This window comes from Ochotona curzoniae, unplaced genomic scaffold (genome assembly GCF_017591425.1).
Source record: "Ochotona curzoniae isolate NIBS_2020 unplaced genomic scaffold, NIBS_Ocur_1.0 contig_64, whole genome shotgun sequence".
In the NCBI taxonomy this organism is placed as follows: Eukaryota; Metazoa; Chordata; class Mammalia; order Lagomorpha; family Ochotonidae; genus Ochotona; species Ochotona curzoniae.
In genome coordinates, this window is record NW_024466502.1 from 50,243,460 (window position 1) to 50,267,976 (window position 24,517).

The window sequence follows — 24,517 nt, forward strand, 5'->3', positions numbered from 1 at the left end:
AAGAAATCTTTGACTCAGGTCTGAAGTCATCTCAAGAAGCTCTTGAAAAATTTATCATAAACTCTAAATGAAACCAATTCACTGATGACAGTACTTTGTTCTGAGTTTTGTCATATACTCACCTAGTAAAACTCCTATATAAAGCATATTCTAAAACTTCCGTATAAATAATCCTACATTCCAAATCAAGATAAATCATTGGTGACAGTGAGCTCCAGTGTTAATTTTGCAAAATTATTCTTGAATCTATTTTTTTCCATCTATTTCTCTCTTAGACTCCTATGTAAAATACTGTGAATATAAAATATTTGATGGAAGTAAACTATTGAGTTCTGGGCACCCAAAGTTCTCAATTTTTTGTTGGTTTCCACTCACACATGATATTATACTGTAACTGTAAATCTCAAGATCAGAGTGTATTTGTGGATGTAAATGATGTATTCCGTGTACGATATTGGCCCGTTCTCCACACTAGACCTCTCTTCCGTCTTCTGTTCTCTATAAACTTCAGAAACACTTAGAAAACCTTGATGCTCCCAAAAGGAGCATCTAGGAGGAAAATAAATCCACAAAGGGCAATTTAAAAATAAAAATGTTTTTTTTCCAGCTTCCTAGTTTAAAAATACCATGCTTGTTGAGACTTGAAATGCATAAAAATAGCTCTTAAGTGGAAAGATTGTATTTATTTAAGATCTGTTTATCTGACATTTTCCGTCAAAAATATTTAAGAATGACTATTCATATTTCATCTGTAATGTCCTGTAAGTCTAAAAGTAACCACCCTCCCACAACCACTGCCACCAAATACACGTAATACTAACCACTTCCTGAAGATGCTATGTAGGTTCAGAGTTCAAATTTATTTAGAAAAAGGAAAACTCTACAAATTTTCCTATACAAGCATTTGTTAGGCTCTTTACTAAACTAGTACTGTTTTCATAAGCCATCCTTTGTTGGCAAAAGTATAGTCAAGTAACTTTACTCATAAGAAAATGGCACTAAATATTGTAACTTCCAATGAGTAGTGTTAAGGATAATTCATCTGTAGTCTTATGTTTAGAAACAATTTTAAATGTATTTAGAAATCCCTAAAATTAAAAATAAGGGGCTGCATTTGGAATTTTTAGTAATAAGATTTAAATATGACAATAAAATAGTTTGCTGACTCAAACTTTTTCTAGTTCTTATTCTCTTATATCTAATGCACTTGAACTTTAATTAACTTACCATTTCTGTACATTTTAAAGCATATAAATGAGTAAAGTCAGTTTTAGTTTTACCCAAACTAAGAAATTAGGCAGGAACTCAAAAAAATCACAAAAGCTACACACATATTTGGGGGAAGAAAACCACTATGGTGTATTTCTTTTCTGCCTTTAGCTTGTACTTGAAAGGGAAAAATATAGCTTCTTATTTTACTCAGTCTGTGCAAATACAGCCCCCCACATATACACCCACCACATTTGATTCTAGCAGGCATTTTTCAAATCAAGAGGCTGTTCAGAAAGACATCCAAAAGCATACATATAAAAGCTTACTACAAAACCTCAGGCATGCTTTGATTTCTAGGTACAGTGAAACACTGAGCCATATTCTCTTGCTTTTCTGCTCACTTGGCTGTACTTGCCATGGGTGGGTGTGGATAGTTACCAGCTAGCAAGTAAAACTTCCTTACACAGTGACAGGGAGAGATATGGACAGTTTTGTACATACACCAATTCTGGAAATGACCAACATCACATTTCAACTGGTATATTTCCCATGTGTCCCATCACACAAAATGACCTATGATGTCACGATCCAATTAAAAATAATTTCTGGTTTAAATTTTTGTTTATTAATTTGAAATGCAGAGCAATAGAGAAGAGAAACAGAGAAATCTGCCACTACTGGCTCATTCACCTAAATGGCCACAAGAACAGCGACTAAGACAGACCAAAGTCAGGAACCTGGAAACCTATCGCGATCTCCCCCACAGCTGGAAGAAGTCAAAGCATGCGGAGTGTCCCCAGCTGTTTGTCCAAGGTGTTGCAGGGAGCTGGATAGGAAGTGGAATACCAGGACTGAACCAAGTGCTCCGACATGGGGTACCAGCATTGCAGCCTTGTGGCTAATAATTTCCCGTGATGTTACATGTAGTGCTGGGAGAGAGAAACACAATGACAAAGTTAGTGAATCTATTTATCACATTAGAGTTGCCAGCAAATATGGAAACAATTACAAATTGTTATTAGGTGTGCAATGTCTTCAGTTTTGGTACACGCATTGGCTTGGAAAGGTGCAGATGGGAAGAATTACTGATTCTTTCATTTGCCCCACTACTAGAAAAAAAACACATCATATACCTTATTTCATTTTAATCTTCAAAAGGAAAAAGAAATGCTTTTTATAATCCTCATTTTAAGGACAATGCTTTCTAACCTCTCAGTCAAAACTCTTCTATGATAAATTATTTCCTGTAAAAATTAGATGCACTTATTCATTTGCTGCTATTCCACCTGAGCTAGAATGGACAAGATGCTCATTATTTGACAGCTTTATATATTGGTCTGGGAGATGGGCATGGCCAACCTGCAAGTGTCACACTTTCCCTGGCTTTGGCAGCATCAAGCGGCTCAAGTAGCACTTTCAGGCACATGTAGGTTGAGATGCCAGGTAGGAAGAAGGCAACATCTTTCAGTTATCTTTAAGCCACAAGATGCCTTCGAATTCTCTAAGGCACTAGAAACTATTTTAGGAGGGGAGAAATCCTAATATCATCCTTTCATTCATGTATTCATGTATGTATGTCTATTCACATACGCATTTACTTTTCTTCATTAAATTAAGATGAGGTGTGCACCTAACTGTACCAGACATTGTCAGGTATTTGAATGAGCCATCTCATCATGGGAAAGAACAAAATAAAGATAGTGTTCAAATAAGTGCATTCAGGCAATCATTGAAAAGCATTATGAAAAGGTTATGGAGAACCACATATATAACATGGGCAGAGGTAGTTTTTGGTAGCTTAGGGATTCCACACAGACTCACTGAAGAACGGGGAATAAATGAAGGAAAGAAGCAGTAGGATTATGCTACCACAGCAAACAGTGGGAGCATCATGTGCGGCATCGTGTTGTGTAAAAGCCAGGGCCCAGTGCCTAGAACAGAGCCTGGGGTATGAGCCCTCGCTGACTAGTGCTCGACAGAAGCAGATTGGCACCTGTCTACTTTAAAAAGTTGCAAGAAACTTGTGAAAGGCTTTAATTGGAAAGTGCCATATCTAAATTTGCTCCAAAAAGATCACTTTAGGTTTGGAATGGAGTAAGGAAGATAAATATATGACAAGAAACCATGATAACTTGTACTACAGTCATATGACAGAGTCAGGAATATAAAATGTGGGAAAAGCCATACTTTTGACTATTGCTTGGATATATGGAGTAAGTCAATGATATGCATCTGGGCACTAGCTGTATAGAAGAGACTGCATGAGGAATGTACACACTTCTGTTGAGTGTGGGCTTTCTTGGTCCCTGCATGCATGGCCTCTTTCTCTAGAAACATCTCTCTGTCAGCAGAGAAAACCATTGACCTGTGGGATCACTAAGTGATAACTATGCTGACAACTCGAGAATTTTCCATGCTTCTGGAAATATGAGACAAACTGCAATAGAATACAAAACATAGCACCAAGGGTTACCACTTTTTCTTGATGCAGGAAATGTGTGTTTTCACCAATGAGCACTTTTATGTCCAGACCACTACACCTGGCATTTTCTAAGAATATTCTTCATTCTTAAGCTTCAGAAAGTCTCCTAATTCCTTTCCAAACTGCTAATAATACTTAGAGTATAAAAAATACAAATACTCATTTGTTTTTGGAGAAACACATGCCTTTAATCTTAAGCTATTGAAGTCCCAATCGGAACTGTGTATGGCAGGAAGCTAACTTTGTCTCTGCTGCTGATTTCAAGTTCCTGAAACATTCACCTGACATCAGTGACCCTCAAGTTCCTGCTTATAAAGTGAAAAAAAAATGAGGAAATGAGGCTTTAGGTTTTGAAGTATCACCCACCTCTAAGATTTTTTGTAAGAATGATAAATCTTGGTGGTCTTATGCAAGCATTTCTCGATTTTCCTTATTCAACTGTTTTCAATCATGCACAATTTTCAGTATAGTGTATAAATATCTTATATTTCTTTTTCCTTTGAAGAATAAAAACAATAAGCAAGGAATTTGCAATTTTGAGAGCCTAGGCAACCTGAGTGTTTACTAATATTCAGGTCATATCTTCCTGCTCCTCCAGCGTTTGAGCTTTCATTACTCCTTGATGCACCTCTCCATTCCGAAATCCCCTTTGGCAGTCTCTCTCAGGCCAACCAACGAATGAAGAGTCTTTAAATCAAAGCTGAATAGATTTTCCATGCTATAAAATACAATCTTCGAAAGGAAGATAATAATCTGATTTCCTCTAAAAAAAAATATTACCTCCAGAGATGCCAGTGACTGCGGCTGAACTACTCTAGTGCTATTTGCATTTTAAAGGAGCTTCTGCTCACACTAATGATTGCTTATTAATAATTGGATGACAGTGAGCATTTGTGACTTGCTATCTCCCTCTCTTTGCTCCGAACTATATTGTAAAAACACAAGTCTATGATTGGATAACTCTTCTGTGAAGTGATACAGATGCCCCTTATGATCTGATTTAAATATGATTAAAGACACTGAAGAGAAAAAAACACAAATTCCCTGTTCTGCGCAGCATTGGGGTTAGGATGAAGGCATTTAGGATTACTTAGAGTGAATTGACAATTTGTTGATCCAGCTTTAAAGCCGGCCCACAGATAGCCCACAAAATCATTTGGTCTGGCCCTGCTAAGTTAACCATAGATAGGACTCAAAATTCAACACTTTCATTGCAGGCCAGTGTTGAGGCTAATTTGTATGGCGTGCAGATTCGGTCATAAATACCCAAATGGCCCTTGGAAGAAAAGAGTTAACTTACCTCTCTTTAAAGAGAAGATACCCAGGGAACTAGATATAAATATTCCTTTTGGGGATAAACCCTTGTAAACAAGCATGGAAACAATGAAATATTCCTCATCTGCCTCGTATTTTACTTTTGAGGACTGCACCACCTCAAATTATGTTTCTTTCTTAGATTTATTGTTTCCATCTCACAGCAAGGCCCTTAACTTGAGTGCTATACTAAGTTATGAATGCAGATTTCCAATTTACTGATCTTTGTATCACCCATTTATTCTGGAAGATTGCTCTTCAGTAAAGGGTGCAACTTAGAGAATACCAATGTTAGCAATCTTTCAACTATAGTCAGGGACCTGGGTATTCCATAACCAAGTAACTACTTCATGTTGAATAAAATGATATTATCATAACTGCTTCATTTGTATCACCATCATAGCTATCAATGCGCTCTTGTTACCTACATTATAAACTCTTATAATATGTTGCCAAGAGGAAGTGTTCAAAATAACTGTTGCTAAGATCACCCATTTTATATGATATTAAAATGGATTAGGTAATATATTATCCTTGTGAATTCACATCCTGCTAACAAAAGGACAGTTTCCAACCTGGCAGCAGTAATAGACTCCTAGAATAAAACACACATCCAGTTATTTTATGCAAACAGATCTAGTGTGACCATGAAGAACATTTTGACAATTCATGTTCATAACATAGTTTTGTCATAAAATTATTGTGTGGGTATTTTTAAAAATAAACTTTTGTGTAGAGACTCAAGGTTTGCCTCATATGTAATATATATTACATATCTTATAACATCATAAACCCTGGGCAATTTATTTCTTAATAAAGAATTATCTTGATATAAACTCACAGAGGAAGAAACAAGTGATATCAGATTGGCATGTAAATGCCAAAGGTAAATACGTAAGCAGTTAACTACCATATTGTTTATTGTGATGAATGGTGAGGGGGTTTCAGAATGGCGTTCACAGGCAGAATGTGGAGGAGAGTGTTTATAACAAGTGACTGCCGAGGTTTGGGAAGATAAAAATGATGGTCTCAGGTGTTTGGTTCAATAATTAAGACTTATGTGGATGCCCAAAGCCTGACCTGAGCCCCTAGATTGACTCCCAACTCCACTCTTGAATCCAGTACCCTAAATTGTGCAGTGCTATTGGTTCCCTCTCAGTATTATGGACAATGTGGATTAAAGTCCAGTCTCCCAACTCCAGACTTCCCCAGATCCAGTTGTTGTAGCCATTTGAGGAGTGAGCCAATAAATAGATGGTTTCTATCACCTGTCTACCCATCTATGATCCATTACCGTTCTTTCAAAAAAGAAAGAAAGAATTTTTATAAAGATAATGAATTCATACAACTTCTCAATTTTTAGATGCTGCAGTCTTTTTTTCCATGTTAATTACTACTTATGCTATTGTTAATAATATTATTGTTGTTAATTTAAGTGTTGATTTTATTCTCTTACCAGCACTTTACATTTACTTAGCAGCCTTCCTATACAATTGACCTATCTTAATGATGTTTTGAGTTCTCGTAAACTTGAACAGACATATGAATACTGGCAACAACTCAGCTCTTAGATAATGAAATGTTCCAAATCCTTGACTCAGTGTTTACTCTCCTGCTTTAAACATCTGGCTGCTTTCGAAGGTCAATGCTGTGACAACCCTGGGAGGCAGCGCCTCCACTGTGACTCCTCACACACATGCCCTGTGTTTCTCCACCTCCACACCATCTTGCAGCAAAACATTTTGTCTTTGGTTTAGCTGAAATTAGGGGTGGACATTTGCTTCCCTAGGAAGAATAACTTTTACTGACATGACAGAGGAGTATGGTGATAAAAATTAAATGCTAGAATATGCCAATCTCAATAAAATCTGTCGTAAAGGATCCTCTTCACTACATGAGAAATTGCTCAACCTGCTGAGAAGGTAATTACTCAGATGTTGTTTTCTTGTATATAGAAAGAAAAGTGAATTCTCTTTGTCAATCTTTGGAACTTTAACTTTTTCACTTTGAACAACATACTTTTTCAGAAATTGATATTTATAATTTAAATAAGGTATGTGTTGTAGACCATTATTTGTGGACTTAAAACCCTAGGAGTAGATATGAAAATACTCTTTTAAAAATAATTAGAAGGTAGAATCACAGAGAGAAAGAGATGAAAGGGGGAGGGAAGAATGCCACTCGTCAAATGGCATTCACAGCCTAAATATTGGAAAGAGTAAAATCCACCTGCGTCTCCTATTTGGGGAGCAGGAATCTAAGTATGCAAGCCATTTTCTGCTGTGTTCCCAGGAACATCAGCAAGGACATGGAGCAAAAGCAGATTAGCTGGAACTCAAACCACACGTTGACATGGGGTGACAGAGTAGCCATGCTGTGCCACAATATCTAGCCCAAAAAATAAACTTTATTGTGACTTTTTAACTGCTTTGGTGTAAGAAAATGAGGTACCTACAGAAGTAGTCAAAATAATAACTGAATGTAGTAAAAAGAAGTGAGAGAAAAGAAAAACTGTCTCTAACTTTTAACACTGTTTTGGATGAAGTAAAATTATCCTGAAAGAAATACAAGTAAATATTTTAATAACACCTTCTTTGTATGTGTTATGCACCAAAACTTGCATTATAAATGTTTGTAGGTGGCTAAATAGTTAGTCAGAGAAGGCAATAATATCTATGGATATGAACCAGATGAGTTCTGTTTGCTGTCAAATGGATTTTCCAGTACTAAAGAAGAATTTAACAAGAAATTCTTGAACCTTTGTCAGCCTCTTCATTGCTTTTATTTATTTCCTCTGAAAGTGTTAGTGCAAAAAGGGGGCATTCTGCATAATTGTGATTATATTCAATATAGCTAAGGTTGTAACTCTATTTACCTTCAATTATGGAAGAATTTTGCCTGTTTGGACTAAAAGAGAAAACCCCATTCCTCATTTTAGGACAGACAGTGCCGCTGCTGAAGGTTGAGGCCATGATGACTGGTTATTCTCCTTCCTCTCTCAGTCAGAAAGGTCAGGAAACATCTTTAATTGTCACTGTATTTGAAAGGCCAAGGGACAGATGGAGAGTACGAGAGAAAGAGAGACTGGAGACACACAGAGAGAGAGAAAGAGAGAGAGAAAGGAATGCATGTAATTGCACATTCCCCAAATGCCAACAACGGTCAGGATCAGGCCAGGCCAAATATAGGAGCCTGGAGCTCAATGTAAGGTTCAATGTGAGTTGTCTCCACGGAAGTGCCTGAGTGGTTTTGTGATCATCACAGAAACTAGGGAAGGGATGAGATGGGTAGTAGCACTGGGATAGGAAACTTCAGAGAAATGGAACTCTTTCTATATCCCAGCTTATTATAGGATTTTCCTGGCATGTTGCAATATGATTTGCTATGCATAATTGTCTCTTAACACTCTGTTCATGTCTTGTGATATTTAAAGATATCTACAAAAAATCTTTTAGAAGCAGTTCCAAATTAACAAACAGATTGCATCACAGAAGCTTAAAACCTGATGAAATGCGTTTTGTGGATATATATTCACCTTTCGGCACAATCATAACTATTATTGAGACACCCAAGTCAAAACACAGAGCTTATATTAAACCACTTTAAAGGGGGACTTCAGAAAGCTCATATGAAAATGGAATTAAAAATATTTAGAGACTAAGGGATATAAAAATTTTAGCTGTCCTGTATTCATTTATAATATCAGTGTTTCCTAGTGTAAGAATGCAGTGTTGATGACTTCCAAATATTGGCAAGTAAATACCAATAGTTTCATTTTCAACGAGACAAGTTTCTTAAACTATTTCACATTATGTTAAGAAAGAGCGACACAATTAGTTTTATAACTTCTGGAAAAAGCACAAGAATACCTAGTGCCATTGTTATTGTTGAGGTTAATACCTTCAGACTTTTCTGTGGAACTTCCATGGGTCATTGTTGCCTGAATAAATGGACCTGAAAGCTTTGTGCTTTGGGTCAGCATTTAACTCAACAATTGATTCAAATGAATGGCAAATTATTGACATCCTAAAACTATGTATGGGTGAGACTCTTCTAAATAGATCACTGTAATTCATGACCCAAGATGCAGGAGATATGGGCCATGGGTACAATTGTAAAGGTGTATTGAAGGCACAATTAAATCTGAGTGTAGCCAGGGAAATGTGAGTCTAAGCAGAAGATCAACAGGAATTCATGCTGAGAAAATGGGACACGGATAATTACAGGCAAATCTATCAGCACATTGCAAATTTGTTACAGTAAGAAAGCCCAGGATGGCATCATAACCCTGCAAAACCTTTATGATCTATGTACTAGTGTGTAAGGCTGAAAGAAAGCAGAAGGTTGAAAATGATGTAAGGACATGGTATGACTTATGTCAACCAGGGTTTCTTTCCTGAAGGCTAGGAAAAACCAGAAAGATTTTTAAATGCTAAATAGACACAGTTAAATAATAAGCATTATGTAATGCTCAGAGTCTCCACACTGTGAGAAGCAATTAGGAACTGACAGACATAAACAGAAAACAAAGTAGCATGTTTTGTTTAGGTCAGAAATAATCATCCCTCATGTGATGATATGTCAGGAACAAGACTGAAATGAAGCAATGAGATGAATGTAGCATAAACAGGCCGAGTTGATAAGGTAGCTAGTATACTGAAGATGAGTGGTGCCTGCAAAATACGGACACGCTTTCAAAGTTGTATGAAAGCAAAAATGACATCAAATCAAATAAACAGTACATTTTAAATTTGGATGATCTGCTGCAGTTTCGCACTTTACATGTGTCTGAAATTTTCATAATGAAAACAGAAATGTGAGCATCATGTTTGTACTGGTTTGTAAGCTCTCTCCCACTCTCCACCTCCCCACGTCTACCACTACTCCAGTGATTGTTGGCCTGTTTTCCTTCCCAGTACATTAGTTTGCATTTTCTAGTGTTTCTATAACTGAGATTTTATACTCTATGCTTTCCTTTCCCTCTGAATTGTTTGGTATCATTATTTTTTGAGTTTCTATTATGGTATTTGTATACAGAGTTTACAAAGAGTTCCTTTCTATGTTAGAATAAACAACAACGTTTAGAATGGCTGTTATCATCTATAGCTTGAATTTTTAAAAAAGTATTTCCATACCGTTTTCTACAGTAGATGACCATTTACACTTGAATGAGTGATGTATGTGGATTCCAGATTCTCCAAATTTCCATTGATACATGCTGTGATTCTTTTTTTCAGTTGCAACCATTCTGATACGTGTGCAGCAGGTGTTACAGTGATGTCAAGCTGCAGTTCTGTAACATCTAATGATTCTGATCTTATCTCCCCCATGTGCTCATTTACCATCTCTGTGCATTTTGATAATGACACTTCAAAACTCGGACCCAATTTTATTTTCTTTTTTTAACCATCTGATAATTTTTGTTACTTTGATATTCATACAAAGCTGAAAGGTTTAATATAATCCATATATGCAATTATAAGAATATAATAACATTCCAGTCATTTGCAGATTTGATTATTTTCTTGTAATTTTCATTCAGATCCTTGACTTACAAGGCTAATGCGAAGGTTGAGTCATATGATATAGTTTTTTATTTTATTATTATTATTTTTTTTTTGCAACAGAGACTTTCCAAGTAATAAGTTAGTCAGTAGCAAATGGAGAAGAGTTCATACCTTGTCCAGGTTGTTGTATCAAAATCAACATAATTTATATAGATGGGCAAACAATGTTCTTTATCATAAGGAATAATTTGTGAATTTCTTGAATTTTATTTATCTATATTACTTTCAATTTCCAGCATTGAAAACCTGATAATTCATCTTCAAAAATATTACCAAACCAATTAAAATTACAGAAGTCAGTTTTTCTCATGTTGGAGATTATTGCTTCATGCAACTACTGTGTTTAAGATATCTTTCTCAGATAATCTCTACCCATATATTTCCCCTGCATCCTTGGAGTTCTTCACTAAAGCTCCCCTACTAGACCAGATCAAGCTTACCTGACCTTCGTTTTGCAGGTTCCAAAGTTTTACTCCCTTTTATTCTGTTGTCTGAAAGCCCTGTTAGCACTAGTTGGCAAGGGATTAGTTGCTTAATCCCTTACTTGTCTTAGAAATGTGATATTTAATGCCAGTTAAAATATGCAAGTATCCAGAAAGCCCTGAGGAAGGAGATTTAATTACAGCATCCTACGGATGCAGAAGATGATTTAAACTGTATGACTTGTCCTTGATTTGTGGAAGGCCTATCAGAGAAGGAAGAGTTGTGAGCTACTGATTCTCTGTTGGCTCAAGTATGTGTTGTTTTGTTTAATCGTCCCCTCTAGGACAGTCCTACCTAGGGTGTCTGTTACTCTGTGAGCTCTACTGTTTGCAAATCTCCTAATTTTTCTTTCTTGTACATTAGTTAATTCAACCACAATCTCAATGACTGAACAATTAAAAACACTTTATTTTCTTATCCCAGAATATTTGTTGGCCAGGGTAAGCTACCCATTTGTTGTCAGGGAAACAGAAAGTTTGGATGGAAGGAAAAAAGACTAGATAGTGTAGATGCAAGTGCTTTAGTTTCATGTCTATGATTAGAGTTTAAGAAATTGCCTTGGAACAAAATAGTCCCAACTAGAGACCATTATACTCAATAAAATAAGTCAATCCCAAAAGGACGTAAGGTAACCTGCAAAATACAAAATCTACGTCTGAATAAAAGATGGACTGCCAATGTCTGTTAAATAAATATATCTTGACACTACAACATTGCTGGACTTTATGCCATTCTCTATACATATAATGTCAGGATGTATTTAAACAGAATAACAATGAATGGTGACTGTTGTTGAGAGACTAAACTATATAATACAGGGGGAAACAGTTGGGGGGAGGGCAGTGGGTGGTAGAGGATGGAAAAAGAAATCTCTGGGCCTAAGAACGTGTATCATGAAAAACAAATTTTAAAAATTACCTTGGGAAGAATTATCTTAGGTAAAGCTACCATCTAGGATACAGATACTCCATATGGAGGCACCTCAATCCAGTTCCTTATTGCGCCTGGAAAAGCAGCAGATGTCCCAAGTCTTGGGGGTCTATACTCACACGGGAGATCTAGATGAAGCCTCTGGCTCCTGGATTTATCCTGATCCAGTCCTGAAGGTTGTAGCCGTTTTGGAGTGTGAACCAGCTGATAAAAGATCTCTGTCTGCTCCTCTCTCTCCCTTCCTTTCTGTAATTCTTCCTTCAAAATAAAATAAAATAAAATCATAATTTCTTGATGTATAAATTCATGAATATCCAATATTGCTAACCAATATCTAATACTTATTAATGTGTAATATGACCTAGTAGCTGCCTCATTTTTCACATATTGATTCAGTTAATTTTGTAACTTTGAGATATGTATTATCTCCATTTTACATAACAGGAGAGACATTGATAATTCCATAACATTCACACACTCCTAAAACACCACATCTAGGATTGAAACCCAAAGGATCCATTCTGTGGATTAAGTGTTCTTAATTCTTATAATATTGAAATTCATTATATAAGGCATAGTTTGCCATAACTTTAGGATTATAATGATGGCAGATGGCAATGAATAGGATAATTTTCTGTGAATAATTAGAAATAAGCACTTTCTTATTTTCCTACAAGTTTATCTTTTGCTCTGTCTTCTCATTTTCACTCTGTCCAAATCTGACAATCATTCATGCCGGTTTAGTTCTCTTAGTAACATTCAAAGTTAATTTTAAGTTAATCACCTGTCCTCTTCTGATGCCATTACTTTGTGTTCTGTATTTGCATCTACAGTAAAATTATAATAACTTATTGCAACTTATTCTTTATATTAGTGTATTTATTTCTATGATTACATATTTTCCTAATTATTATCATAGAGTATATCTGTTTAATGTATAACTTCTATGTAATTCCCTTTATAGGCACTTTACTCAACTATATATACCTGTTCCAATCCTCAAGATGAGGAATCATCTTAAATGAGGAAAGCAAAAAAAAATAATAATATCAAAAAAAATTGAAAAACTAGACTAATATCCCACATTACTCACAGTTTTCTGTAAGGTGGTGATTCCTGAAGCTTGGACTCTAAATCAGGACACACCCACTTAGAAACATGGCAGAAATGAGGAGCTTAGGAGCTCAAATTGCATGAGAAACACTTTGTTTTGCTTTTTAAATTAATTAATTAATTTTTAAAAAATAATCTTAGTTGATTAGGGTACAAAGGGTCAGGGGCTACAGGAAAGTGGGTAATACCATTGTTTACACACTATTATTTTTTTTTCTTGTAGCTGGGGTCAGGGGAGAAACAAAGGGAGAAGCCCCACTCAGCCTCCCACCCATCCCCCATCCCTGATTGGAGGCAAGCTCCGAGGGTCCTGCTCAAGTAGTTTTGATAGTTCAACAGGTCTGAATTGCTGCCAGTGTTGCCGTTCTAATCACGATGAAACCTATTCAGAATCCACTGGATGTCATAGTCACTTCACAGTTTGGGTTCTGAGATCAGCACTTTGGATCAAGTCCAGCACTGTGATGTGATGAGTTAAGTAGCCATCTGAGTGACTCCATATGGGGTCCAGTTCAACATCCAACTGCTCCATTTCTAATCCAGCTCCTGGCTAATATGCCTGGAAGAGTGTTGGAGTTTGGCTCAAGTTTCCCAGGTCCCTGGTACCCATGCAGGAGACCTGAAAGAAGCTCAGGCTCTAAGCTGCAGCCTGGCCCAGTTCTGGTCATGTGATCATTTGGGAAACTAGCATACCATGGATTTTTTTCTCTCTTGTTTTCTCTTTCTATAACTATGCCTTTCAAATAATTAAATAAATATTTAAAAGAGGAAATACTGCATGGAGTCAGGCTAAATATATTTTAAGAACTCTTTAAGAGATCTCTTTTCTTGCTCAACCTTGAGAACAACCACTCTCTACTTCTTTTCTTTTACTCAAGCTGCCATACCTTCTAAAGCTGGCCTAACTCTAACACAAACCCCTGCACACCAATACACTTTAGGATACCATACTCATTCCCACAATTTCATACTGAGCAACTTCTTACTAGGTTTTAGTATTAGAATGTATGTTTACATAAGATTAAGCTTTTTTCTTTTAAGGAATATTCATCTGGTCCAATGGAAGTATAAATAGCATCATTAGCTATATTAAAAACTCAAAGCAGGACTCATCAGATTTTAATGCAAATTCTTATTCAGCAGGTTTATATTTGGGTGTTTTACACTGCCTCCCAAACAGTTTCCTTACTGGTGTGAGTGTTGCTGGATTCAGCACACTTTGAAGACCAAAAATCTTAGATCTGGGCATTGCCTCAATGATGAACATTTCCATATCTATCTCAAATATGACCACAACTTCACTTTGTGCTCTACTTACGGTACATCTATCATGAACTCTGGCTTTCTAGCAGAAGAGATGCTCTGCTGAAAATACTTAACTCCATCCCCATGTTTTCAGCAACAGGATTTTCTAAATCTAAACCAAATACAATCATCAATCTATCCATGCCTATTCAAATCCCACGTATTATTTTAGACCTAACTACCAAATACAACTTCCTTTCTTTGTTTGCCACACCATTCCATGTTTGGAATGATACATGATGTCCTTTTTTCTGTGTATCTTTGTAATAAGCCAGTGACACTCTATATTTAGTTGTCCAGTCACATTGCCAGTCCCAATGTGTTTCAAATTTGTTAAAGAAAGATTGTCCAGTTCTTAATGATCTTGACCTTCTCACCACTTACATATGGCTCCCAAGCAATACTAAAGACTGCTGGCTCAATTAAGTTAGGAAGGAACAGGTGAAAATGATGCTCTGAGGAGAGTCTAATTATTCACATGATAATGAGTATGATCAGGGAGAACAGTAGAATTGTTTTAACTATAAATGCAACCAGCCCTATCTTGGAGATGCAGACATCGGTAGCTATGAAGTAAGGGCTGAATTAGAAGAACAAAAAGATTTTTTTTAGCTATGGGTAAAATAATTCCTCGAAGCACCTCTTTCTATGGCTAATACCTAATGTTTGCTATCAACATTGTAAAATGATTTGTTGGAGAACATTTCTAGACTGAGAAATGAAGATTTAAAGGATATGAATTACTTTCGAATTTTCATGGAATAAGCTATAAAACATAGAGGAAACTTGCATGCAAATATTAGGTTCTTTCTGAGCAAAAAACACATTGTCCATATGTAAATCACTATAGCACAATAGCATAAAATGATCAAATGTATAATTAACCAGAAGCCGATTGAAACTCTCATGATTATCACTTATCGTACGTGGACAAAGTGCCAAAATAGTTGTTCAGAGAATATGAATTTTGCTTTTAGGTAGACAATGGCCAAGCTCTGAATTTGAACACACATTTTTAAGCCAGGAAAAAATATGTCTACTAAGAAATAAAAAGGGTGAAGAAAGGAACAAATAAATTGGATCCCTAGTCATTTTAATTGTTAATCTTATATTAAATTTTGGATTATTTAAGCTTATTTTGACGATATCCAACTAATATCTTAAATCCTGTCTAGGTGGTGGTAAGGCTTTTGTTTGGTTGGATTTTTTTTTCACTTATTTACATTTTAGATTTATCTCTTTCTCTTCATATTTTACTTTTTATTTGTTGCACTTATGATTTTGGACTTCAGTAGTTTGGGTAACTGTTTTCAAAGTATTGACACCAGTTTTCACTGCATATGTCATCATATAAATGTGTGTGTATGTGTGTATCTGTGCATGTTTACCTATTTCTGATACTTTTGCTCACATACCAAACCCTCACATATATAATTCTACTTACCAATTCTATTTTAGTGTCCTTGGGTACAGCCATTGTATTTTAAACATCAGTTGTATCTCACCAAGCACAAAACACTGTATCATGGGGATAATAAGTGTTCAATACTTGGCTTTCTTTCTAAAATAGCATCAAGCAGTTTGTTGAAATATGAGATTGTGTGAAATAGAACTTCAAGTTTTAAAAACTCCTCTGTGTTCTTGTTGCAAAACCAAAACAATTTCACATGATGCTAACTTATATTTCCTTTTCTTTTCCTTTCCTTTTAGTTTGTTGCCCAACCCAATTGTCAACAACTCCTGGCATCTCGCTGGTATGATGAATTCCCAGGTTGGAGGAGAAGACATTGGGCGGTGAAGATGGTGACGTGTTTCATAATAGGACTTCTTTTCCCTGTCTTCTCTGTGTGCTACCTGATAGCTCCTAAAAGCCCACTGGGACTGTTCATCAGAAAGCCATTTATCAAGTTTATCTGCCACACAGCCTCCTATTTGACTTTTTTGTTCCTTCTGCTGCTTGCCTCTCAGCACATCGACAGGTCAGACTTGAACAGGCAAGGTCCACCACCAACCATCGTCGAGTGGATGATATTACCATGGGTCCTGGGTAAATGTGTTACTATAGAAAATATAATAACAGCTTGTCACTGCCATGGAATGTTGTTGCTCAGAAACTAGCATTCAGAAGTGTTTGCGGCATAGGAATGGTCCCCAAAGGCTGGGATCACTGTAGCACTGCAGTACAGACCTAATTCAGAAATTCCAATAACTATTTTGCAAGCTGTGGTGGACCTGCTCCCAGATACACACTGGGAAATGCAGTCTTAAGTTTTGAAAATCTAGATTTTTTTTAATGGCTTCATTTTTGTGATTAATCATCTGGGTTCTTTTCTTGTATTGTAAGATGTTTTAGTGTGACTCATTAGCCGTATAATTCCTCTCAATTTCTTTAAATATATGCCTTCCTGAAGATAAATACAAATCACTCTGAAATTAAGTAATCAATATGTGAAATAACCACAATAGTTTTTAAAAATCAAAGCATTATGTTTATTTTTTTAAAATTCTACAGTAAGCCAAAAAAACAGGAAATTAAACTGAAGGGTATTTTCTATCCCTAGGGTTTTCGATAATTGTTTCAGATTTGCAAAAAAGTCATTGTTAGAAACTTTAAAGTATTTGGTAGAAACCTTATTTATTCTTTCATTTTTTTGTGTTTTGCTATAGTATTCAAGGTTAAATTTTCATTTTAATCATTCTTCCTTCTGTCCTAGTGTGGTGCACTGAAAATTCATCTTCTCTCAATTTAACTCATTTTTTTTAAACCTCTAGGTGAATATCACATCATTAGGAAACACATTGCAAAACTAACGCACAATCTCTGATGATCAGTTTGAATTAACTTCATTCAGAAAAACTGCAAAAGAAGTAAAAGAAGTAAAACAGCCTGTCTGATTCAGAAAGAATCCACTTTTCAATGTTAATAATTATAAATATGCTAAGCCATAACAACAAAAGATTCAAAGTGATGATTTTATAATTTTTATATGTGTTAAGTTTTTCAAGTGAACTTTTGGGTAAATTCTAATTAAAGTGGAGTGCCCAAAGTGTTAATGTGTGAAAGCTAGAATGGAAATTTAGATCATCTGTGAATTTCCTTTTGAGTAAAATAATTGTAAATACAGTTAATATCAAAGATAAAATTAATCTGCCAGTCTCCACTTAGTTATCTCGTGTTAGAAATGTAACATGAGAAATATGTGGGTTTTTTTTATGGAATGTTCTTTTCTTTGAAAAGAATTCTGCCTAACATTTAGGAAATTCAGTTTTCCATCATGAGCAACTTAACTGAATGACAAAAGACCTTATAGTCCCAACTGAAACACAGAATATTTCAATTTAAAAGATAATAAAGATGCAATGCAGCACAGATATATTTATACCCTTTCCTTATAGCAGCCACTAAAAATGTATTAAATATTTTCAATTCCTTGAGCACAACACAAAGGCAGAGTGATGTGGAAGTAAAAAATAAAATAAATCCCTTTTCTCCTTATGAAGCTCAAAGTTTACTAGAGGAAATAGATAATGAGCAAGAAAATAGATATACAATACGTCAGAAATTATTAAATAATGTGAAGAAAAACAAGCTCCAAACTTTAAATGACTCATACAATGCAAATGGTTGCTGTCGGCCTCCTATGCCTAAAGCTTCTAATAAAATATTCCTTGATTATTGCCTTAATAATACGAATCACAGCTACAATATTTCATTGCTATGTGATTCAACAATATATGGAATTATAATCCTGCACAAAGAAGTATCAGCTAAGATCAGTATCTTTTCAAGATATTCTGACATAAAGAGTTTATGTATCTGGGAATTTTAGGATGAAGATATTTCTTAGAATGAAAAGAGGTAAAAGTGAACATCTTAAATGAAAGCTGTGAGAAGTCTCCATGTAGTCAATGGATCTTCCTGAACAGTTACATTGTTCACGTGCAGTAAATTCCCGGTGCCTGACATCCAGGACTAAGTTGTCAGTGATGCTGGACTGCCAACAGATTGTGAAATTATGGGTGGTCACAGCCACTCAGCACCAAGTCCCACTATGCCCTAGTATTCTGTCTGCCAAGCAACCAGTATTAACGCAGAAATAATTAGTCTCTTTTAAAGGAATAGGTGAATAGCTAGAGGGCTAAAAATATGAGTTTCAGAATGCTTTCACATTGTGTCAAAAGGGTGACATGGTCTGGTTTCATGACTATATGAATGAATTTGCAATATTTTCTCACCAAGTTCTATTCTCTGATAAATCAGCGAGGCACAAGTTGCTTGATACAACAGCTTATGCACTTTAAAGAGCTAGATTTGAAATACCAATATTAAATTAATAACACAAGGAATGTGGTCTGTAGGTGTGTTCCTATCACACTAAAGTCACAATCATTAAATAACACTATCTTCAAATTTTGAATTGACTTAGATTTTCAACCCATGTCACCTAAGCCAACTTTTTTTCCTCTTTGAGAGATATGCTTTAGAAATTTCCATTACTTTATAGTATATGTTATGTGTCATCTAAACTAATGGTATTAAGTCTGGCAGATTCAAACACCCTGTTATTAAGTATGATGATAGAATATCATTTGTTTAACATGTTAATTGATCTTTGACATCCAAAAGGGTATATACCTTCACTGAATCACACCTAGTAATCCTACAGCTTATGGGTTACAGCGTGACATTTCAAGACATTTATACAGAATGTAATTAGCACATCTAATCACTCACATTTTCTTTAACTACTCTTTATCACCTTTTTTTTTTGGCCAAGATCAATATTTCATTAAGTCTTTACAATGAAACCCATTGAACTTGATATCTTTAGAAAACAGTGGACAAGGTCCCTACATCCCTTTGCAAGGATGTTATCAATAAATTATGTTATCACCCCACACACTTTAAACATTATTTTGTATCAGATATGTTTGTGTTGAAGGCGAAGACTCTTCTTTCTTCCATCAAACAGCAGGAGGATATTTTACAGATTTTTGCTGTCAGTTTAGTTTGCTGAACATTTTAGTTTCTAAATAAAGAACCACGAAGCTTCAAATAGGGAGCAAAATTACAACCTTAGCAATCTTGATATACAGTTCTAATCAATAGAGAAAGTACTCATGCATAATCCTGTTAGCCCTTTTGATAGAAAATATGGGTAATAATGTAATTCTCAGACAATCAAACTATCCGATTGAAGATAAGTAAAATATAAAGCAATTGCCCAGCAATTTTTTTTTTTTGGCCCAACAATTCATATGGGGCTGATAACAGAGCGTGGGGTAAAGAGATCTTCACCCCGATGACTGAAGGAAGAGGTTGCTAACTTATCCAGGGATTGATTTTCAATGTAAAATTCCAAGGATATGAAATGACTAGAGTATTCTTATGTTTATACAAAATGTGCACATGAACTAAATCACATTACGTGCATATTTTATACATCAGGAATTTGTTCATCGTTACAGTGTTATCGCAAATTGGTGTGACTAGTTGGTGCAAATATCAGGAGTCTTCAGAAATGCATGGGAAATGCGGGTGTCAAATATGGTAAGAGCTTTGTGCAGCGATTTCAAAATCTTGGCACCATACATATTTTATCTCTACAAAATTTTGAATCATCTTCATTACATCAACAAAAAGATTATTGAAAGAAAGAAACAATCTTAGAGGCTGGTTTTCAGCTTGGACTTTTCATCAAAATCTGTTATAACAAAAAAGCAGTAACAAAACGTATGTCAAAGTTTTATTTTCCCCTGTGCTAGTATAAAAATTTCCAGATATGGGTTTATGTAATCAGTTTAGTAAAATAAATAAGACTTTGATAACGTTTCTATTAAAGAAGAGCTTTTAATGAAGGCCAACATGAGAAAACCAAATGGCTGCTGGAAATGGCTGGACGTTTTGTGTAGGCCTCAGTGTTTCACAATTCAACAATATGTAAATCTTGTTGTACACTGTGCATGACAATGAGAAGGCTGCACTGGGGGAAGGGTGCAGCATAGGAAGAGATCTAACTAAGCTCTGCTAAGAATAGCTTTCATTGAATCGCTAGGCATAAAGTAAGAATTGCTCATAATATCCAGATTATCTTTGTTGCCTATAACACATACTTATTTAGAATTTTTTTTTCACAAAATTGACTTCCCCTTTGCTTGATTTATTGTATATTTTTATATTTTAAAAGGTTGATATGAACAAGTCTGAACATTTCAAGAAGTGATGCCAAATGGAAGATCTGAAGTGAAAAGCGATGATCACACTGTCATCCACTTATGCAGAGAGAAAAAACCATCTTATATATAGTCTTCCTTTCTTGTGACCATTTTGAATAGTCTTTAGCATCATAGGATTTCAGATACTAATCTTATTTTTTTTTCCCTCAACTCTAAATTGCTTAGCCTCTCAAATATCCCAGAAGATATATACTTACAAGTCTAAGAAACAACCCCAGGGCCCTTCCCCATTCCCTCCCTGTCATGGTGCTCAAATAACCTCCAAAAACAAGCTGCATACATCAACATTCAGATCAAACACACCGACCATTGCATTTAAAAGGGATACTTTAATGTTCAAGGAAACCAGATCGTCATTTCAACATGACATGTGATCTGTTTTTCCCATCTACCAGTGGGGAAATATTTTAAGGTCAGCTATATAAAGTTGTATGCAGTAGTACAATAACATCTCAAAAAATAAATATTAGAGAAATGCAAATTATTGTGCATATACTAATACATGGCAACACATAACATTTTATTTCAGTCAGTAAACACTTTGATCATGGCAATGAAATACAAATTTTTATACATCAGTAGTAAATTCTAGGAACCGTTAGTGATCATTTAAAACGACTCAGGGAAATAGGAAAATAAGCAAGTATCCAAAAGAGGAAGAATCAAAGCAAAAACAAAGAAACAAAACAAAAGGATGCTTGAGTTAGTTTTCAGTCATGCAGGCTGATGACAGTGGTAATAAAGGTTTAACACTGTAATAAGCAGGCACTCTGTTACTAAAATGTTTGCATGAACTTCGCAGAGATTCTACTTAATCATGAACAGTACACTTCTGTCTCACTTCATGCGAAGGAATTGGGCTTCACCAAGTTTGATCTTTTGTCCACGATCAGGGCATTGAGCAGTGGTAGCTCCACAGCCCACACTTTATCCTCTAGGAGACAGTCCCCAGCAGTGAGGCAGGTGAGGGAAAATGATGCAGAAACTGCCCTGGAATCCCGGTTTCTACTGAGATATCTCCCTTGGATTGCCTCCTTACATCTCCAAGTGGTTAGATTGAACACAATGAATGTGTCATTAACCAATAATATACAGCTCTTTTTTGTGATTTTTTTTAGGTTGATACCGTGTAGGTCAACATGCTAAATTTATGATACCACCAATGTCACAACACCTGTTCTGTCATCATTACTTGTCTCCAATCTGAAGCCCATAAAACATGATTCACTTTACTGAAAAAAAAAATTATTTCAAGACTGAAAGAACAAAGATGTTTTGATATGATTTTGGAATGATTTTAATGTGTACAGGTTGAGATCTAAAATTAATTCATTGGTTCTAGGACATAATGGAATATCAATTTATTTATCAGTATGTGTGGTTATGCAGGTATATGTAGGGAGGTGTTCAGAAAATTAAAGGTTCATACGCAGAGATGTACCTGCTTTTGCATGCAATTGTTTTTGACAGTATTAAAATTTTATAATAAATGGGAAATGACAACTTGCCTAGCAAAAATTTAATAACCATTCCATTCAAAACTGTGTATTGATCATGTACTGGTTTATGTTGAAAAGGTAGCTTTTACAAGAAAAGCTCTTTTACAAAGAGCTGGAAGAATATTTAACCATTGCTTTCCCTTCTAGACAGACATTTTATGCCTTAGTTTTCATGTGGATTTTGTAATTAAACTAAAATGCTATAAAAAGAACGCTACCACAATAATAGAAACTTCTCACTTTGATATTTAACTATTTATAATTATGCCATAATATCAGATGATCAGGAATTCTAAATTTCTACATCTTTAATCTAAAGCTAACAGAATTTTTTTCTGTGTCAACTTAGAAAGTATGCATTTCCTTAACTGTATATTACTTTTCCTTCTCCTAGATTTTAAAACAACAGCAGTAAATTATACTGATAAGGAATTTTGTTAAGATTTACTTTATTTTTGTAGGCAAGACAGATTTAGAGAGAAAAGGACAGAGAGAAAAATCTTCTGTCCCCAAGTTCATTCCACAAGTGGTCGCAATAGCCAGAACTAGCCTATCCGAAGCCAGGAGCTTCTTCCAGGTCTCCCAAATTGGTGCAGGGTCCTAAGGCTTTGGACCTTCCTGGACTGCTTTCCCAGGCCACAGCAGAGAACTGGATGAGAAGAGGAGTTGTTGGGGCAGCAACCCATCAGCCATATGGGATCCCAGAGTGTTCAGCATTATTTAACCACTGAACCATCATGCCAGGTCCCTGATAAAAGATTTCAGATGCCTGCAGATGAAGATCACTACACCTTCCAGTCAGCATTTTTTTGAAATAGTATCTGCTGCCTAAAATTACGATCACTGTGATTCTTACGAAAAAAAATCCAATTTTTATTTTATCTGGATCTGCTGTTTTAAAAATTCTCAGCACATTTAAGCATTTTAGATTAAGAAATAATTCTGAAGTCAAATTTCCTGCCAATACCCTCCTCATATATGATTGCATTTGTGAAGTACAACTGTTTACATCCAAACCCCGAATTGGCTTTGCTTCTCTGGGTCTTTCTCATCAGCCACCCTAGGCCAATGATAGTTTCCGGGTCACTTAAAGATATCACTGATAGAGATCAACAAAGATCCTCAACTGAGTTATCAAAACTAGATCCAGTTCAATTTAAACCTGTATGCTTCTAATCCTGTTAAATATCTTTATTACCCCCACAAAGATCTCACTTCGATTTGAGAGATGTGAGGAAATGTACATTTTATCTACTTCTTCAACTCCAGCACTGTAATAGAAAGAGGGGCACAGATTCTGCATCTTCCCTTCCTTTTGACTTGGGAAGAGAATTCACAGATGTCAGACATCTTCATTACTCACCCCAGGCTTTACCCATAGTTCTTTCTTGGTTGTCCCTCAACTCTGCCTGTCCTTGAACAGCCTGTGTGTCAGACACTGATGTTGATCTCCTGACGGTTTGTGATTGTCTTTTAGTGGATGCTGTTGTGTCTCCACTATGCATGGTTCCCTAAATCAGACACTCTGCTCTCCCTGCTATCTTGCTGTCTCAATTTCTGAAACGTGCAGTCAAGTCAGTCCTTAGTGGAGTCCTGGAACCCTGCAAGTGTTCCCCTGGAGTCGCAGCAACAATGACTCACACCCAACACTTTCTTGGATTTTAAACTCCCCGTCCATGAGAGCCACAAGGGACATTCCCGCACCAGGTGAAGTCAGGTTGCCCATGGCTGCGTACTACCAAGCCCCACTTATTTATTTTCCCTGAGAAACTGGATCCAGGAAGAGACAAACAAGCTAGTTAGCAAAGTAAATGTCCCAAAAGGGAATGAGGTAGTTTTTTGTTTTGTTTTCTTGGTGTAGAAATACCCAGACATTATGAAATATTTTCTTGCAGCCCTTCTAGCTTGACCTAGAGGTATGGTAATGTGGCTGAGTAATCAACTCACTCCTAGGGGTATTTGTCTCTTACCAGAGATATTGTGCTGTCTTTATTTTCTGGCTGTCCGGGCCCTGTCTTCCCAGTGTTGGCTCAGTATAGATTAGAGGGTGCAGGTGGTTGATGAGAGATGTGATTCTGATGTTTCTTAGTAAGCCCTAGAAAGAAAAGTTGGCTATGCTTTTCTGCATTCTGTGTTCAGAAAGTGGTCATTGGGGCCCTATTCCCACCATTGTGTGAGTTTTAAATATAATACTGAGACCACAGGAACTGTTCCTTAATTTCAGATGCTTCAGGGATCCAGCTTAAGTTAACCTCTGCTGGGAGAATTTTTCAAACAGAAGCAGCCTTTCACTTGAAACTGCTTTCTTATTCAGTGATTTGAGGAACAAAACATAACAAACCAAAACTCAGACAGAATAATGAGTTTCTCAGTAT

At 35.9% G+C, this 24,517-nt stretch overlaps 1 protein-coding gene across 7 annotated transcripts in view; it reads left to right on the top strand.

Annotated features, from left to right (window-relative positions):
- Nucleotides 1–24,517, top strand: part of TRPC4 (transient receptor potential cation channel subfamily C member 4) — a 166,602-nt gene that overhangs the window by 104,864 nt on the left and 37,221 nt on the right. For all 7 annotated transcript variants that reach the window (XM_040991063.1, XM_040991062.1, XM_040991064.1 and 4 more), the window contains one exon: nt 16,117–16,453. In XM_040991063.1, the coding sequence (XP_040846997.1) occupies nt 16,117–16,453 (337 nt within the window). The remainder of the gene's footprint in view (nt 1–16,116; nt 16,454–24,517) is intronic.